The sequence below is a fragment of the Girardinichthys multiradiatus genome, chromosome 21, assembly GCF_021462225.1.
Source record: "Girardinichthys multiradiatus isolate DD_20200921_A chromosome 21, DD_fGirMul_XY1, whole genome shotgun sequence".
Classification (NCBI taxonomy): domain Eukaryota; kingdom Metazoa; phylum Chordata; class Actinopteri; order Cyprinodontiformes; family Goodeidae; genus Girardinichthys; species Girardinichthys multiradiatus.
This window is the reverse complement of record NC_061813.1, coordinates 11,439,382-11,442,694: the sequence shown is the minus strand read 5'-3', so window position 1 is coordinate 11,442,694 and position 3,313 is coordinate 11,439,382. Positions and strand designations below refer to the sequence as shown.

The following is a 3,313-nucleotide window of genomic DNA, read 5'->3' as shown; positions in this document are numbered from 1 at the left end:
ACTGCGCGACTTATGGGGAGCTGACTGAATGCAGCCGCCGCGTTTTGGAAGGGAAGAAAGGAGGCCGCCACGTTTCTGTTTGCATCGCCCGGACAGCCGCCTGGGTTGTTTTTATTTATTTATTTGCTACAGACTGAATGAGGATACTGACAGCAGCTGCTGTGGAGCTGAAATCTCATCTCTGCCATCTTTGACTGCCCCCCTCCTGCTCCTCCTCAGCTCAAAGTAAACACGGCTTGCACACTGCGTGCAACTCCGTGCAGAATCCCGAGGCAGGCGAGATGGGTTCGGTGCGCGACATCTGACCCGATCTGTTCGCTTCAGAGCCGCAGAGGGGAGTGGACGCGACTCGTCAGAGACATGGACCTGTTCGGGATTTACCTGCTCCTCTGCCTCGCTCTCATTCCCCGATCCAGCTGCACCACGGCTAAGGAGATCACCTGCCAGGAAATAGTCGTACCCCTGTGCAAGGGGATCGGCTACAACTACACCTACATGCCCAATCAGTTCAACCACGACACGCAGGACGAGGCTGGTCTGGAGGTGCACCAGTTCTGGCCTCTGGTGGAGATCCAGTGTTCCCCGGACCTGAAGTTCTTCCTCTGCAGCATGTATACCCCGATTTGTTTGGAGGACTACAAAAAGCCCCTTCCGCCGTGCCGGAGCGTGTGCGAGAGAGCTCGGTCCGGCTGCGCGCCGCTCATGAGGCAGTACGGCTTCCCCTGGCCGGACAGGATGAAGTGCGACCTGCTGCCGGTGCAGGGAACCCCGGATACCCTTTGCATGGACTACAACAGGACGGACTCCACCACGGTTTCCCCCGTGCTGTCAAAACCTACTAACCATCCTGGGAAAAGTTCCAACCCGGCTAAAAATAAGCCCGGCAGACCTGGAAAGTACAAGCCACCCGCCGCTCCATGCGAGCCGGGCTGTAAGTGTTTGGAGCCCATGGTGCCAGTGAACACAGACCGCCACCCGCTTTACAACCGAGTCAAAACCGGGCAGATCACCAACTGTGCCATGCCGTGCCACAACCCTTACTTTACGCACGATGAGAGAGCTTTCACCGCATTCTGGATCGGACTTTGGTCCGTGCTGTGCTTCGTATCAACTTTTGCAACCGTGGCCACTTTCCTCATCGATATGGAGCGCTTCAAGTACCCGGAGAGGCCGATTATCTTCCTGTCTGTCTGCTACATGTTTGTTTCGGTCGGCTATATCGTGAGGCTGGTCGCGGGGCACGAGAAGGTGGCCTGCAACCGGGAGTTTGAGCTGGAGCACATCCACTACCAGACCACCGGCCCCGCGCTCTGCACCGTGGTCTTCCTCCTCATCTACTTCTTCGGCATGGCCAGCTCCATCTGGTGGGTCATCCTGTCCCTCACCTGGTTCCTCGCAGCTGGGATGAAGTGGGGCAATGAGGCGATCGCCAGTTACTCCCAGTACTTCCACCTGGCCGCTTGGCTCATTCCCAGCATGAAGTCCATCGCAGTGCTGGCGCTCAGCTCCGTGGATGGAGACTCAGTGGCTGGGATCTGCTACGTGGGGAACCAGAACTTGGACAACCTTCGTGGCTTTGTCTTAGCACCTTTGGTGATTTATTTATTCATCGGGACCATGTTTCTCCTGGCTGGATTCGTGTCACTGTTCAGGATCCGCAGCGTCATCAAGCAAGGCGGCACCAAGACTGACAAACTAGAGAAGCTGATGATCCGGATCGGCATTTTCACGGTGCTCTACACGGTGCCGGCGACTATAATTGTCGCCTGTTACTTTTATGAGCAGCACAACAGACAGAGTTGGGAGATTACGCACAACTGCTCCAACTGCCTGCTGGAGCGGGACCGCAGGAGCCCGGACTACGCGGTGTTTATGCTCAAGTACTTTATGTGCCTTCTGGTGGGCATCACGTCTGGGGTGTGGATCTGGTCTGGGAAGACTGTGGACTCCTGGAGGACTTTCTGCACCCGCTGCTGCTGGGGCAGCAAGGGCACCGGGGGCTCCATGTACAGTGACGTGAGCACGGGGCTGACGTGGAGGTCGGGCACGGCCAGCTCCGTGTCCTGCCCCAAGCAGATGCCGCTGTCCCAGGTCTGAATGTGGAGGGGTGCACGATGGGGGGTAAAAGCAGCTTATGGGGGACTGCTAATTGTTTGGGAGATAACCCATCACATGGTGTCTGAAACAATTTGCATTGTAATGAACTGCTGCTGAGCTGTACCTGGCATTCACACCAATCAATTCCCTCTTGTTTGTATGTATTAGACAGGGCCGGCCCAAGGTTACAAGAGGCCCAAAGCAGAATTTCGTTTTAGGGGGCCCATGAAATGATCACAGTTATTATGCCCTTGGATGAGTTGAAGCGACTTGGGTAAAGTTTAAAGTTTTTATTGCAAACAATCACATAAAATTAAAATATTACACATTGATATAGTAACAAAAAGTCACAGCAAGCATGAAGTTGCAGAAATTAGTACATTTGCTTGTAGAAAATGACTCTGTTTATACAACTGTTAAATTATTAAAGTTTTCGCAAACCCGTTCTTTGTATATTCAAGTGCTGTTGGGACCCTCCTAGTTTGCAATACCTTGGGTCGGCTCTGGTGTTAAAGATGCAGGCTGAGCAAACTGGGTATTACTTGCTTAGTGTAAGCATTTTGTAAAACCATTTTATCTACTTTCTGGTAGATAAAAATGCATAATTTAATCACAGAAAAAAAAAGGGGGGGGGGGGGGGGGGGTAAATTAAAGCCTTAATCATGCCCACGTACTTTTTTTTTTTTTTTTTTACGGGTCCTTCATTTTGTAATTTCAGATGTATTTATATAAGAGCTAATGTAAAATAAAACTGTGTATATTTGTGTATAAAGGAAACCTTTATAAGATATTGTAAATGTGTACAAAGTGTAGAGATGCCTCTTTTTTCTGACAAAGCAAATATGATCTTTATTTTGACAATAAAACATTGGATAAATCTCAAGTTTGCACTGTTTTTCCCCATACCGCAGGGGCCCCCGGCATTGCCGCCAAAGGGGGTCATGGCCATACTTATATTAAACTTAAATTAATTGAATAAATTGGTTTTTATAAAAAAATACTTAAAAGAGCAAAGTACAAACGTACAATGAACATGCATTTATTTGTTTACATGTATTTATCCATATCATGCCACTTTTCAATATCCATACCTGGCCCCGGACTCCTTTAAACGTATGATAAGTGCTTAATAAAACTCCTTAAATTCTATTTGCCATGCCTATTGGTTCCGGTATGCCACCCAAAGATTATCAGTGGCTCCCGTCGGGCAAGGACG

General features: G+C 50.0%; 1 protein-coding gene across 1 annotated transcript; it reads left to right on the top strand.

Moving 5' to 3' along the window:
* Positions 1–2,980, top strand: fzd8a (frizzled class receptor 8a). The gene has a single exon (XM_047349060.1). It carries the CDS (start codon positions 361–363, stop codon positions 2,095–2,097), a length of 1,737 nt encoding a protein of 578 aa, XP_047205016.1. The 5' UTR covers positions 1–360; the 3' UTR covers positions 2,098–2,980.
* The last annotated feature ends 333 nt before the right edge of the window (positions 2,981–3,313 follow it).

Excerpts from the sequence above, each read along its gene's own strand:
- fzd8a (XM_047349060.1), top strand. The coding sequence starts at position 361 with ATGGACCTGTTCGGGATTTACCTGCTCCTCTGCCTCGCTCTCATTCCC.